General features: G+C 54.0%; 2 protein-coding genes across 2 annotated transcripts in view; both read left to right on the top strand.

Moving 5' to 3' along the window:
* Window positions 1-13,857, top strand: part of KLHL29 (kelch like family member 29) — a 163,075-nt gene that overhangs the window by 103,396 nt on the left and 45,822 nt on the right. The gene's annotated exons all lie outside the window — the stretch shown is intronic.
* Window positions 9,613-11,686, top strand: LOC111554507 (calcium-binding protein P-like). Its single transcript, XM_023230105.1, has one exon. The coding sequence runs from the start codon at window positions 10,414-10,416 to the stop codon at window positions 11,092-11,094; it is 681 nt and encodes a 226-aa protein (XP_023085873.1). The 5' UTR covers window positions 9,613-10,413; the 3' UTR covers window positions 11,095-11,686.

The following is a 13,857-nucleotide window of genomic DNA, read 5'->3' as shown; positions in this document are numbered from 1 at the left end:
GCAGGGCACAGGCAGAGCGAGGCACCGGGGCCCTCTCTCTACGGGGCTGTGGGAGCATATGGCCTTTCAGCCCCAAATCTCTACTGAGTATCTTCAAGGTCAGAAGCCCTGCTCTGGCCCCAGTTGTCTGACGGGACCAGAGGTCACGCTGCCCATGGGGCTGAGAGGGCTCTTCCGACGGGAGCCAAGGGCGGGAACATTCCCTTCCTGGGGGCTTCAGGTGATGGTGCTGACCCGCGGCAGGAAGCCAGCTGCCCTGATCCTAGGCACTGTCTTCCCTCAGGAGGAGCAGGCCCCAGCAGACACCGGCAGGGTAACCCGTGAGGTTCCAAGTCAGTGACACGCAGAGGCCATTCAGGGGCTTGAGTCATGTCCCCTCCCTCCCTGCTGCACCACCAAGTTTTTACTGAGCCATCACGTTGTGGTCTTAGGCACCTCCTGTGCACAGAGCCCACGTGTGGCTTCTCTCCTGAGCCAGGCAAAAGAAACAGGCAGGGTGCCAGCTGCATGCCCCATGCAGTCTGGGCTCCTGTGCACATGAGGCCTGTGGCCATGCCAGGCCCTGGGAGAGAGGTAAGAGTCTGCCCTGGGGGAGCTGGGGAGACCAGGAGGTGCCAGCAATAAGGGCTCAGGGGCTGGAGAAAAGAGGGGTCAGGTGAGACAGAGCCTGCAGGAAAGTTAAGGGGACAGTGAGTGGTTCTACAAATGCCAGATCTTAGGAAAGAATGCTTGAGGGAAGTGCCAGAGACACAGAATTATGATTTTCCAATAGATCCATCTATCATAGAGTCACACACACACACATGTGTGCACACAGTTTGCAGGGCCTGTCCTGATTTGAGACAGGGTCAGCTAGTGAGTTAAGCACAAAGGCCCAAGCCATCCCTTTCTCTGAATGCTTGGCACGCCAAGCCCAGGGAGCCTGCTCGCGCTACGTGGCTGACTTCTTAGCCTCATCAGTCAGTGTTTGCTGGGGAAACAACCCAAGATCTTGCACAAGAGTCCATCGTCTCCGAGGCCATTCTGGTCTTGCAAGGTGAAGACCTCCTTGATCCTCAGGGACTTTGAGCTGTGTGGAAAACACTGGGGGCCATCAACCCCCGACAGGGAAATCAGGTGCACATCCATGGGCAGGAAGTTCTCTGTGCACCCCTCTCTCTCCTGCCATGACAGGGGTTTAATGGCGAGTTTCCCGTTGCCTAACCAGTATTTAAATATCTGGCATCTGCTGTCTGTGCCAGGAAAAGCATGCCATTCTAGACTGAGCCCTAGAGTTTTCTAGAGGTTGGGAGGAGTTTTGCGAGAAGGTGAGCCGGGCCACGGCGTGGGATGTGTGCTGCTTGTCCCCGTGTGATGGGGAGGGAAGGACATCATGGCACCCCAAATAGGAAACGAAAGTGGAGAAAACATGGCACAAAACTGGTTCAATGAGAAATGATCTGGTTGAAATTACATTCCATTCAGGAGAACACTCACTATTCTAGAAATATAAGGGGTAAAAACACAAGCAGAGTATTTTAGGAGCACAAAACATTGTGTAAATTGCTCGAAGAAAAAATGGCCGAAAGGTCGCCATCCATTGAAATCGTTGTCATTGCCTGTTTTCTTCAGGTAACTCTCTTCTTTGCAAAAGAATATATGTTTATGTTTTTAAACCATTTGTATTATGTCTGTGTTGAAGGGAAGCCCAAGTGTTTTCAGTACACCACAAGGCAAATACTCCTTCCTTTTACAGTGTCCTGGCAGCCTCTTGGATGACTAAGCACAGCACTGTGAACAGTCTGGTTCTGCCCACAGGCCTCTCACTACCTTGCCTTCCCCTCCTCCAAATGACCTCTCAGTGTCATTGCTTAATGCCCTAGACCCAGGGCTACACACAATGCCAGTGTGTATTCGTTTTCACCAACATCAGCAAAACCAACACCATGGCTACATCTTAGTCTGCTAAGGTGTGTCTTCCCTGGTCATGCTCCAGCCTGTCAAGTGCCTTTTAAAGGGACACGAGGTGACAGGCTAGGTGGCCTAGGGAGAGGGACTATCACCTCCTTGGTCTTAAGCATCATACTGCAGATATTCTAACTTTTCATTTTGTGCTGCCATCACAAAATGCCACAAATTGGGTGGCTTAAACAACAGAAATGTAGTTTCTCACAGTTCTGCAGGCTGGAAGTCCAACATGAAGGCATGGGCAGGGTTGGCTTCTGGTGAGGCCTCGATTCTTGGCTTGCAAACAGCCGCCTTCTTGCTGTATCCTCACATGGCCTTTCCTCTGTGCATGAGCACTCCTGGTGTCTCTTCCTGGTCTTAGAAGGACACCAGTATGACTGGGTAGGGACCCACCCTATGACCTCATTTAACCTTAATTTCCTCTTTAAAGGCTCTTTCTCCAGATACAGTCACACTGGGGATTAGGGCTTTGACATAGGAATTTGGGGTGGGAGGGTACACGTTTCAGTCCATAACAGTCTACGAGTCTGTCTAGCTGGTGGATGGAAAGGGTAGCCCCTCACAAGGCACAGTTCCCATGTAGTTACAATGTCTGACTTCTACCTGTGGGTGTTTTCAGTGGTTCGCTTGAACCTTTTCATAAGTGCGATTTTGCCATTTTTATCCTGGTTTAGCTACAGGCTGCTCCCTCTGCTTTGTTAACTAAGCATTGAATGTATTTCCCATGATTCGAATCATCCATACTTGGGGTTAATTGTTTTTCCATAGAACTTTCATGCTGGGAGGGAATCTACCGTCACCACTGGGAACTAAGCAGGAGCCACCAATTGCTAGACAGTCTGTCCTGTTAAATGGTTAAGAGCTGTCTCTTCCTGTCACTCCATGGCCCTGCCCTCTGGAGCCATCCAGAGCAAAGCTAGTCCCTGTTCTACATGACAGCCCTTCAGCTTTGGGAGGATGGCAGAATTTCCTTCTCTCCAGACCAAAAATCTCCAGTGGCCTCAGCTGCCCCTCCTGCAAAGGACCCGTTTACCATGTGCATGTCCTCCCTGGTCATGCTCCAGCCTGTCAAGTGCCTCTTAAAGGGATACCAGGCGACAGTTGAGGTGGCCCAGGGAGAGGGACTGTCACCTCCTTGGTCTTGAGCATCACACTGCAGATATTCTAACTTTTCTCTAATAATTGTGGCTTATTTGGTTAAAACACACATTTACACACACAGAGATATACAAATATACACTTAAACTTCCAAATGAAGTGAAAAGAGAAAAAATTCACTCCAGAGTCCTGCTGTCCACTCTGCTGGTTTCTTCGGTGTCCCCACCTCCTCCTTTTTATCAGGATCGAGACACCCCCAGCCCCACCTTCATTCCAGCAGCTTTTTGCCCCTAACTTGGGAGCAAGCGAACTTTCCCTCTGAATTTTTTAATTATTTTGAATTATTTCCTTTTGAAGTCTAGGAGGTAGGTGTGTCTCAGCCCACCTACCCTACTCCCATGCCCCAGCTGTGCATGCTGAAGCAACTCACCACCTTCCTCTCTGCTGATGGGAGTTTACTCCTGAGCAGCAACACATCTGCTTCAAACCCTTCTACCTCCCTCCTTCACCACCATAGTGCATGTCAGAGTAGGATGCTACCTACGGTCATCCAGGAAAACCTCACTTTACAGGTGGGGAAACTGAGGCTCAGAGGTATCACCTAGCTATCACGTTTCCCCCAGAATCTGTCACTGGAAAGCTCCCTGTGAAGCCACTCCTATGCCATGGTGCCCTGTGGAATTGCTTCATTTGCTGCTAGGAGTTGTCCATCTGAGATCGCTTCTCTCCTCCCACAGACCGAGAACTCCACAGGGACAAGCCCCGCATCTGCATGGGCCACACTGGGCCAGCTCTTGAGCCTCTCCAAGCTTGCCCATGTGGTGTACGCTGCCAGCCACTGGGATCAGAGCAGCTCTTCCCACCGGGAGCCCTCTGTACTCACTGGCAGCTCCACAAGGAATGAATGGGAGGAAGAGCAGGGACAAGACATGCACGACTCACAGGGGCCAAGTCACACATGACGCCACACGGGCAAGGTCAGCCAGGGCCGCAGAGGATGATTTGATGAGGGAGGAGACATCGTCCCAAAAGGAGAGGAAAAGGTGACAAGGGCAAACTCTCACTCGAGAATATGGGAGCCCCCACCCCATCACTTCCCATGGTCAGGGGCTTCTCTGGAATTCCTGCTTGGCAAACTCTCCTGGGCGGATTCCCACCCTCCAGGTCTCTACAAATATCAGATGAGTGTTTTTTGTGGCGACAGTGGTTTCCAAAAACGGCCCTTATATCCTGGTTAAATTGCCCAGCTTCGGCCGGGTGCGGTGGTTTGCAACCTGTAATCCCAGCACTTTGGGAGGCTGAGGTGGGTGGATTGCTTGAGGTCAGGAGTTCAAGACCAGCCTGGCCAACATGGCAAAACCCCATCTCTACTAAAAATACAAAAATTAGCCGGGTATGGTGACGGGTTCCTGTAATCCCAGCTACCTGGGAGGCTGAGACACGAGGATCGCTTGAACCCAGGAGGTAGAGGTTGCAGTGAGCCAAGATTGCACCACTGCAGTCTGGCCTGGGTAACAGAGTGAGACTCTATCTCAAAAAATAAATTAAAAAAAAAACTAAATCACCCAGCTCCTTCCTGGGAGCCCGAACACCTAGTCAGCCATGTTTCTCCAGTGGAGGCCAGAGCACCTTCAAGAGCCAGGCCCTGGCCCAGTTAGCATCCCCGGCTTGCCTCGCTTTCTTTTCAAACCCCAAATGGAACCTGTTGCTGCAGACCTCACACACCCCTCAGTTTAGGAATTGCCATGGTGATTCTGAAGGCTCCTGATCCATCTGCTCATGTGAACAGACAGGTTTCAGAAATTCTGATTGATCCAAAAATAATTTCTGTGTTTTCAGTCTTTCTTTTATATGGAGATATTCATTACCTTCAAGATTCCTAGTTGATGGCACTGATCCCAGAAAGCAGAGACGTGGACACGTGGCCTCCCCCTGGGTCTTTGTAGTAGTGATGCCACCTGAGGAACCCTGCTGTTGGTCTCAGGCTGGGGTCGGGAGTGCCATTCCAGGGAAGCTGGTGGGCAGAGGTGGAAGGGAACAGAGGTGGGGGTGGATGTTTTGTAGGTGCCTACCACTTTATATTAATTGTATATTCACCCCGTATTTATGTATTCCTTGCTTCTGCCCTGTGAGGCAGAGTCATGGATGCAAAACCAAGGCCTGGCTTAAGACCCTGCCCAGGTATAGCTGGTAACGTGGGTCAGTCTGAAGACTGCCTGCCTCCAGTGCCCATACCCTATCCACCTCACCACACCTTGAGGCTTACTGTTGTAGCCTGTGTGGTCACTAGGCATGTCTGGGCTAAGGACAGGCAAGTCCCACAAGTGGCTGTTTCACGTCTCCTACAGTCTTGTGGCTGATGTTTCTCTGTATAAGCTGGCGATTCTTGGGCTCTTTCCTCATCTCCAAAACTGTTGTTGGGATGGTTGGATGGATGGATGGGTGGGTAGGTAGATGGAATTCCCAAAGTAGCACAGGGGGTATTGGGCCATTTGAGGAAGCGGCAGACAGAGCACTGGCCACTGCCAAAGCCACTGGAGCTTGGGAGTCCGGCGGCCCTGGGGAGTCCTCGCTGTTGCTCCGCCTCCCACGCCTTAATCAGAGCATCGCCAATGCAAGAAAGTTAATGGAGCCAGTCATCCTGTGAAGGAGCCAATTCCGTGCAAAGATGATACATCTTTGAAGTTGATGAGGCCTATTAATTGAGCTTATGCCCTTTAAAATGAATTAAATTCTTGAAATCTACCAGACAGCAGTACATCCATTTAGTGTTCCTGTCACCGATGAATGAGGAGCCACCAGCACAGAGCTCTAGGAACTGGCTTCCCGCCGACATCTAGCACGGCCTACGGCTCCTTGGGAGCTCCACAGATGTCTTGCCTGGCCAGCCATTCTTGTTCTTAGCAAGGTCCCCAAATCGGCATAAATAGCTCCAGGAAGAAAGTGATGCCAATGGTCCGTGGGCCTCTGGAAGAGCATCCACCCAGCCCTCAGCCTTTAGCCCCTACCTCAGGATCAGCTAGCAGAGCTGCACAAGAGTACAGCTAGACTGCCAGCACTTCAGAAATGGCCACTGCACAGGCAGAACTGGTGCGGGGCGGTCCCCGGGCTCCAGTAGGGTAAGCAGACATGATTTCCAGGAAGTGTGTAGACCTGGAACTGCCCGAGCAGAGATGTGAGATCTGACTGCAGCCTGAATAGGAATCGTCATGCGACAGCCCCTAGACCCCCAAAGATGCACCAAAGCTCTGCGCAGTCTCAGACTCCTCCCGGTTACCACCGCTCGCAGTTGCTTAAGAGCACAAAGTGGCACTTGTTGTGCCCACAGAACATCTGCTGAAGACAAAACTTGTGTTTATAGCTCTTCACTTCAAAAGACTGGCCGTGTTATAAAAAGAAAGGGACCATCTGTCCTTCTTCTGGACCCCAGCGCCTCTTGGAAGAGATTTCTGTGCAAGAAGGCAGTGAGAAGTCAGCGTCGACTTCAGGGAACTATTTTGGGGCCGGAAAAGAATAGTGCCTACCCGCCAAGGGGACCGTCACCGGCAGATGAAAGCCGGCTTTGAGGAGGCCTCGCGATGGGAGATGCTGGCCCGGAGGAGGTGGGCTGTACTCCAGTGATGCTGCCCAGATGTTCCAGCAGAGCAGAGGCCCTGGAGCAGAGGACCAACTGGTAGGACCGAAGGATGTGAGGGAAGGCAAAGGGGAAGGGCTGTGAGGCACTGCAGCTCCCCGGAGCAGGCATGAGAAATGTCAGCAGCAGCTTGCGGCCACGCAGAGTCAGATATCATGTTTGCATCATCCATGTGCGTTCCTCCACCCGACTTCTGGGGCCATTCTTATCTGCAAAGCCCCTTAGGACAGTTCTGCCTCTTTGGAACACTTTAGGCCGAGGGATCACCTTCCCATGGCTGACAGTTGAGTTCTTCCAGACTGCACAGGTGTCCGGTCTGTCTGCGATGCCCGCTTAAGACTCATCTGCCTTAAGCTCCTGGGCACCAATATAGAAAAGTCATGTGAGTCCAGGAGAAGCTGGGCGGAGGTGAGGTGGAGCCAGGATTAGCACGGGGTGGGGCTTGCAGAGGGGAGGAATTTCCCAGGCTTTCTGGCCGGCATCTCCCAGGCTGAGCATCTTCCACATTGAAGCTCCCTAAGAAGGACTTGGCCCTCCCCACCTGCATAGTGTTTCATCAGTTTGGAACAGTCCTGTTTCCTTCCCCTCCGCTCGTCCCCAACAGGAAAAAAAATTAAAACCTGGTTTCTACCATCCTCCGTGAACATTCCAGAAATCTTTGGTCTGTGGACTTGTAGTCTTAGGGCTTACTTTGTTTCAGATGAAAACTTGCTTCTGTCCTAGGGTGGAAATGGGGGTTTGGGGAGTAGAAGCCAGAAGTGGGGTCCTCTGAGGACACCCCTTACTCCCTTTTCCTGCTTGTCTCTGACAAGGCACCCCTGCCAGCTCTTCCTGGGCTGAACAAATTTGAGAGCTTCCTGAGGAAGGTTTGCATTTTTCAGCAGCATCCTTAAATGTACTGAATTCCCCCAACCCAGGCACATGCATTTAGATTCTCAGGACGAAGGCAGTTTGCGGTGTAGCATATTCAGGGCTCTCAGAATCCTAAAAGGGCACAGTCCTTTTATTCTTGCCTCTTTCACTTCTTTACTGTTCTTATTGATTTCTCTTGGCACATAAGAAAATACAGTAGGCAAAGCCCACTACTTCTATTGAAATAAAGTATTCTGCAGTCAAACCACACACCATAAAGAAATAATTGCAGTCTGTATATATTGCTAATGGACATCTCTCAGCAATTCCCTGTCTCATAAGCTTTAAACACAGACATTAGTATAAATATGCAGAAATCCCCATCCGGGCAAATTACTCTGCATTTCTGAACGGAAGGAAGATTAACCATGTGCTGATAGCTTTGAAGGAGCCCAGCAGAGCAGGAAGAATTCACTGGCCCTCTCTGGGAGGGAGGTTGGGACTCCCTGAGAGAGTCCTGGCTGGCATCTCCTCACCCGCTGGGCCCGGTGCCCCCCCGGAGCATAGAGAGCTATGCCTCGGGACTGGGGGACTGGCCTCGCCTGAGAAGGCTGGTTGGTCACCGGGGTGTCCTTGCTGAGCCTTCCAGGCTTCTGAGGCTCTGACAGGAGCAGGAGCAAGAAGGCTGAAGGTGGATGCTTTGGCCTGGTCTCTCAGCTGCCTAACAGAAGCCCTCAGGGGTGGTGGCCTCTGAGACCAATGGGCCTTGAGGAGCCATGGGGCGGTTTGTGGAGCCAGCCGGCTGTGCGTCTCGGCCCCTCAAGCTCCACGGCACCCAGAACAGCCTGTGAGCTCCCTTTCTGTGTCCCCGTCCACACTTGGCCCTCGTCCCTCCTCCCCCTCCTGCCCACTCATCCGCCTCTTCCCATCCTTCCTCTACCCTCCTCCCCATCGTCCTCCCCAACCCTACTCACTCCCTTCAGGGTTCCACCCTCCCCCTCCGAGGCCAGCTCCAGGATGGGGGTCTGCATCTTCCAGAGCTCCCAGCCTGTGCTACCGGAGCCAAAGCCCTGCCTGAGCGTCAGAGGCTTGTGAGAAAACCCCCCTGAGCCCTGGACACCAGGGTGGGGAAGATGCCCCCGTCAGCACAGGCTACTGAGTCTGGGGGTGACAGTGACAAGGTCTGGCCTCGCCGATTGCTGTTAGAGGGGGCGGTAGATGAGAGGGCAAGCAGCCTCATTCTGGCTCCCCACAAGGCTCACAGAAGCTCCTCCCAGGTGCTCAGCACAGGCCCCACGTCCCCTTGACACTGGCCGTGGCTCCTCTGCGCAGAGGCACGAGGTTCCGTTCTCCTGGGCTGAAGCAGCCTGGAGGGGCAGGGGAGGTGGCCGTCCATGAGGGGCCGTCCCGTTTTCCGTCATGGGAGGTGAATGATGAGCCATTCAGGGGCCGCCGCTGCTGAGAGGCCTTCAGGTTGAGTTTGTGTCCGCCTGCCTCTCCCGCCGCGGAACTGAGTGCAGAGGCAGAGGAACTCACACTGACATGCTGACACAGAGGAAAGGGGACTTCAGCCTCTGGGAACTGAAGCCACAGCCTCACGGCCTGGCCCCGCTCAAATTGCTGGGCCGGTCAGAGGGTCTGGGAGCCAGGTCTCCTCAGGAGAGACCTGTAAGGCCCAGGGTGTCTGTGACATCCCAGTTTTCTGGTCAGAATTCAGAGGCCCCAGCCTCAGAGTGGAAGAGTAAGCCTCTCCTCAGCTCACCCCGGCGCAGCGCAGCCTTCACTCATCCTCCCCACCAGCCAGCATCTTGATGGTCTATTTTCACGTCTGTCTCCCCCACTCAACTGAGTGACTTTAGAACACCCCCGCCGCTGACCGATTTAGCAACTGTGTATGAAATGTAAAAAGGTACCCTTTTCTAGGACCCTTGCCTGCCACCTACCAGAAAATTGTCATGATAACGAAGGAAACCTAGGATGTGGGTGAGCTGAATGGCACCCCCTGGAGTTGTGCAGTGTGTAACTTGAGCAACCCGTCGGCAGTGGCGCTGGGCGACTTACTGAGCTTATTACCTTCCAGACACTCTTCTAGCATGTTCCATGTGTTGACCCATTTAATTCTTACAACTCTGAAGTGGGTACGTTCATGACGTCCGTTTACAGGGGAGGAAACTTTGGTTCAGAAATGTGAAATAACTTTCCCATGCTTACCCAGTGGGTCAGCAGGTGGACACCAGGCAGTTGAGTGACAGCAGGGTCCTCAGCCCCAGAGCCTTGTCCTCAACCCCATATTCACTGTTCCATTCTCAGGGCTGAGTCCCAGGTCTGGCCATTTGGGTACTTGGCAGGTGCATGTCCGGTGTGAGGACAGAGGGGCCTGGCTTCGGCTCAGTTCAGCTCCTGCTTCCCTCACCGCTGAGCCTGTTTCCCCATTTGGAAAATGAGCAGCTGGTCCCAGATCAGAGGAGGTGCCCTCACTTGTGCCCAACTGTGCCTGGCGCTAAAGAGCCCTGAGCCTCCCATTATATCATCCAGCCCACCAGGCTTCCTCCCCAGGCCCTCCTGCAGCCAGGCCCTCCTCCAGGCCTGGCCAGCCTCTGTGGTCTCAGTTCTCCCTCCCACCCCTCAGGGTTCGCTGAGTGGCGTGCTGCCTCCTCATTTCCTCCAGCCTCCGTGGTCAGAGCAATCCTCCTAACGCACCACTGGCCAGGCCCTCCCCTGATTGGAGCCCTTCAGGGGTCCTCCTTTCTCACTAAGCCTGTTGCTCAGGCCACCTGTGCGCCGCAGCACTGCACCTGCTCACAGGGCCCCTCACGCCACTCCTATCTAGACATGTGTTTAGCCTGTTCCTCCTCCAGAAAGCTTCCCCGGACCCTCACACCATGCGGAAGCCCCCAGGCCCAAGTGCCCGCCTAGGGCAGACAGGTCTCTTCTCTGCGACTCACTCTTCTCTCCTAGGTGGAGGGTCCTGGGGACATGGCCTGGGCCAGAGACCAGGCAGGCATGGGCCACCCCCTGCCTCACCAACTGAGAGACAGTATGCTGACATCACATCTGGCTTTACCCAAGGTGGCTCAGGTCACCTCAGCTACCTGCCGCCTCCCCGTCAGCCCGTCTCTTCTGATTTACACAGGTGCTCCTACCCGAGCCAAGGCAACTTGTCCTCCCTGGGAAAGTCAGGTGTGGGCTCATCAGGGTTCCCAGCCGCCATCCCCGGAACCCCTGCAGCTGCCAAACAGAAACCAGAGCTTCCACATGAGGAGCTGCCAAAAACAAGTGTTCAAGCCCCACCAGAGAGGCCTGGGGAGGCAGGAGAATTCCAGGAAGGCGAACACTCCATCCCAACAAGAGCTGGTTCTCATAGCCCAAAAGGGACAAGGGGCACAGGTTACTGTCCCCACAACCCCCAGCTCATCAGGCTCCAGCCTTCTGGGAGTCCAGCCCCTCCCCTGTGGCAGGTGGCAGTTGGGGCCCACGTGGAAGCTGGGGGTTCCATAGCCTCTTCCCAGGTCAGTAAGAAGGAGAGAAGCTGGCCGGGTGCTATGCTCCAGGTGGCTGCATAGTGGCTCACGCCTGTAATCCCAGCACTTTGGGAGGCCGAGGTGGGTGGATCACCTGAGATCAGGAGTTCAAGATCAGCCTGGCCACCATGGTGAAACTCATCTCTACTAAAAATACAAAAATAAAAAATAAAAAAAAAATAGCCAGGCGTGGTGGCAGGCGCTTATAATCCCAGCTACTTGGGAGGCTGAGGCAGGAGAATCACTTGGACTCGGGAGGTGGAGATTGCAGTAAGCTGAGATCGAGCCATTGCACTCCAGCCTGGGCAACAAGAGCAAAACTCTGTCTCAGAAAAAAAAAAGAGAGAGAGAGAGAGAAACCAGGCATGATGTCTCACACCTGTCATACCAGCACTTTGGGAGGCTGAGGTGGGAGGATCACTTGAAGCCAGGAGTTTAAGACCAGCCTGGGCAACATAGCAAGACCCCATCTCTACAAAAAACTTAAACATTTAGCTGGGTATGGTGGCATGCACCTGTAGTCCCAACTATTTGGGAAGCTGAAGTGGAAGTATTGCCTGAGCCGAGGAGTTTGAGGTTACAGTGAGCTATGATCGCACTATTGCACTCCAGTCTGGGTGACAAGAACAAGACCCTGTCTCAAAAAAAAAAAAAAAACCATGAAAATGTTTTAACAGGAGAGAAGCCCAACCTCAGAAGGTCCCACACTCCTGATAAGGAGCCCGCTGTATCCCCACCCGCAGACAGACTGCACCTGCACACCTGGCATGGCCTCCCCCTGCGTGCGTTCATCACAGAGCCAGGCCCCTGCCCTGCTGAGCTGCACCTGGGGCTGGGCCTGAATCCCTCCTGGCATGGGCAGTGGCAGAAGGACAGTGAGTGTGTAATCCTGCTCCTGGGACTAGGTTAGTTATCCGGAAGGACATGGCCTTACTCGTGGTGGAGTAGAGGTGCCCCCACAGTGCCCCCGGGCACTTGTCCTGGGAAGGATCTCCAAACCCATGAGCAACCCCCAGGCCCACTGGGAAGAGGGGAAGAGAGATGATGAGTCACTGACGCTTGAGGCCCTGAAAAGCTATTTACTGGGAGCTCTGGAACCAACTGCCCCCAAATGCATGCTCGAGGGCATCTCTCTGCATGGCTGCCCTGCGCTCCTGAGCCAGCCGAACTGTGCCTGCCCTTGTATAGGACGAGACCTTGGGCAGGTTGCCAGGTATCCTCTAGAATCCATGCTCCAAGGGGACAGCCAGTTGCTGTATCCAGTGCTTGGCACATGACAGATGCTCAGTAAACACTTGTTGAGCGTATGAGTGAATGAATGGCTCCAGCTGAAAGGATCAGTGCTGCCCACAGTACTGAAGCACAAGCTCCAGGTGCTCTGTAGGCACCAGAGCAGGGAGGGTAGAACCCAGGAGGAGGGGACGGCTTCAGCAAGGGTACAGAGGGGGCTCTCTGGGCTCTTAGGGGGTCTTTCAGCAAAAGTCATCCTGAAAAAATTTGACTTTCAGTCATCAGCTTCAGTGGTCTTAACACAAAGTTAATTCAGTTTTTCTGCCCTCTCACATTGTCTCATCCAGATATTTTTGTAGGATTTAACCTCACTGTCTTACTATCGCCCACTGACCATAGGACATTCCCTTTTTGATGGATCTTCGCTCTGTGCAGGGCCACATCGTGTCTGAGCAGTGATCAGTGTTCCTCTTTCTCCTGGAGGCATTTGTTGTTTATTGATCGATCGATCAATAGATGGTGGGGGCTTTGGCCAAGATAAGCCCTTGGCCATGTGAGACCTTGACAGTTTCTAGGACTGCAGCTTCTCATCTCTGGCGGTTGAGTTCACCAGCCCCTCCTAGGGTTCCAGCCCCTCCTGGTAGGTGCTTCTGGCCTTCCCTCCCTCCCCAAAGGCAAGAGGCCCCCTTACTACCTAAGGACAGAGCCCTGCCCTGTCCCCTCTTCCAGATCCCCCTGGGTTTTGCCTTGGCTCCTCCACCCAGCTTCTGCCCTTCCAGGGGTCCCACCCAGCTCGCCCCCCAAGCCACCTCTCCCCAGCCTGGACCCACCCAGCTCGCCCCCCAAGCCACCTCTCCTCAGCCTGGACCACCTACAGACTGTCGGTGGTGCTCCTTGGACTTGGGCTTCACCTTCCCAAGGGACCCCTAAATCTTCCTGAGCCCCGAGCTTGACTGCCCGGGGCAGGGTGAGCAGGAAGCAAGGAAACACAGTGGTGGGTTGAAAGCCATACATGCAGGGCTTTGAATTGAGCAGAACCTGATTCAAATCTCCGCTCTGCCACTCACTTGCTGTGTGACCTGGGACCAGTGACTCTCTGCGCCTCATCTTCCTGGTCTGTACCATGGGGGCACTCTGTCATACAGCTGCCCTGAGGATTCCAAGAGTGGATCTCATCAGCGGTCTGGTCTCCCAGAGGGTGGCAGGTGGGAGGAAGCGTTTCAAAGTGCTAGGCTTCCCCTGCCCCGCCCTGCTTCTGGCCACTCCCAGTCCCCGAACTCCCCAGCTGAGGACGAATGCTATGGAGTGAGATAGATGGTTGCAGGCACGAGGCGGGGGTCATCAAAGCGCCTCTTTGGACCGTTAGCAAGCAACCAGAAGCGTGCTTGTTATCTTGAGTTTGTTGGGGTTTCCAGGTAGGGGTCCCCTCCTCGCCTGCCTTACGCCCCAGTCCTAGACCCCTCGGGTCCCCGCGGGCTGGGGCGGGGTTGCCTGTGCCCGGCAGGAGAAGGAGGTGGTGACGCGTCCACTCCGGCCGCCACGCCTCGCGGCCCCGCCCTGCGGCCCCGCCGTCAT

Source organism: Piliocolobus tephrosceles, chromosome 15 (assembly GCF_002776525.5).
Source record: "Piliocolobus tephrosceles isolate RC106 chromosome 15, ASM277652v3, whole genome shotgun sequence".
Lineage (NCBI taxonomy): Eukaryota > Metazoa > Chordata > Mammalia > Primates > Cercopithecidae > Piliocolobus > Piliocolobus tephrosceles.
The sequence above is the reverse complement of the archived record's forward strand: the minus strand, read 5'-3'. Positions and strand labels throughout refer to the sequence as shown.

What these genes read in the sequence shown, in the direction of transcription:
- LOC111554507 (XM_023230105.1), top strand. Translation starts at nt 10,414, where the DNA reads ATGCGGAAGCCCCCAGGCCCAAGTGCCCGCCTAGGGCAGACAGGTCTC.